Below are 1,062 nucleotides of genomic sequence, written 5' to 3'. Positions count from 1 at the left end.
TCAAGCTCTTGTGATCAGTGAACACCTTCAATTGCTCTCCCAACAGATAATGCCTCCAAAGCTTAAGGGAAAAAATCACAGCTGCCAACTTCAAATCATGGGTAGGATAATTTTGTTCATACTTCTTTAACTGACGAGAAGCATATGCCACCACATGACCATCCTACTGAAGAACGCATCCCAATCCTCTACCTGATTCATCGCAAAACACCTCAAAGTTCCCACTCTTATCTGGTATCGTTAAGATCGGGGCCGAAATCAGTCGAGACTTTAACTCCTCAAACGCCTACTCACAAGTGTCGGACCAGACAAACTTAATATCCTTCCTCGTAAGTCGCGTCATCAGCTTCGTAATCTTCAAAAAGTATTTGATGAAGCGACGATAGTAACCAGCTAATCCCAGGAAGCTCTTAAAGTTAGTCACCGACTTAGGGGTAGGCCAATCCTTCATTGTAGATACTTTCTTTGGATCCACTGATATGCCGTCTCCTGACACTACGTGTCCCAAAAATGCTATATGATCTAGCCAGAACTGGCACTTACTATCCTTGGCAAATAGCTGATGCTCTCTCATGGTCTTCAATACGTACCACAAATGCCCTGCATGCTCCGCTTCACTCTTAGAGTACATTAATATATCATCAATAAAGACTTCCACAAACTTGTCCAGCACATCATAGAACACCAGATTCATCAGATTCATGAATGTCACTGGCGCGTTAGTCACACCAAATGGCATCACTAAGAATTCATAATGTTCATATCTCGTCCGGAACACAGTCTTGTGGATATTAGAATCCTTAACCTTCACCTAGTGATACCCGCTTTGCAAATCTAGCTTAGAAAATACTCTCGATCCTCCCAATTGATCGAAGATATCATTGATACAAGGAAGTGGATACTTATTCTTCATTATCACCACATTCAACTCCCGGTAGTCGATGCACATCCGTTTGGATCCATCCTTCTTTCCCACAAGCAACACAGGTGCTCTACAGGCCGATACACTGGGTCATATCAAGCCTCTCTACAGAAGATCATCCAACTGAGTCCGAAGCTCGG

General features: G+C 43.1%; 1 protein-coding gene across 1 annotated transcript; it reads right to left on the bottom strand.

Moving 5' to 3' along the window:
* On the bottom strand, positions 287-739 carry LOC109838747 (uncharacterized mitochondrial protein AtMg00860-like). The gene has a single exon (XM_020407169.1). It carries the CDS (start codon positions 737-739, stop codon positions 287-289), a length of 453 nt encoding a protein of 150 aa, XP_020262758.1.

The sequence above is a fragment of the Asparagus officinalis genome, chromosome 4 (genome assembly GCF_001876935.1).
Source record: "Asparagus officinalis chromosome 4, Aspof.V1, whole genome shotgun sequence".
Lineage (NCBI taxonomy): Eukaryota > Viridiplantae > Streptophyta > Magnoliopsida > Asparagales > Asparagaceae > Asparagus > Asparagus officinalis.
The sequence above is the reverse complement of the archived record's forward strand: the minus strand, read 5'-3'. Positions and strand labels throughout refer to the sequence as shown.

Coding starts and splice junctions, on each gene's coding strand:
- LOC109838747 (XM_020407169.1), bottom strand. CDS start 739: ATGCCATTTGGTGTGACTAACGCGCCAGTGACATTCATGAATCTGATG.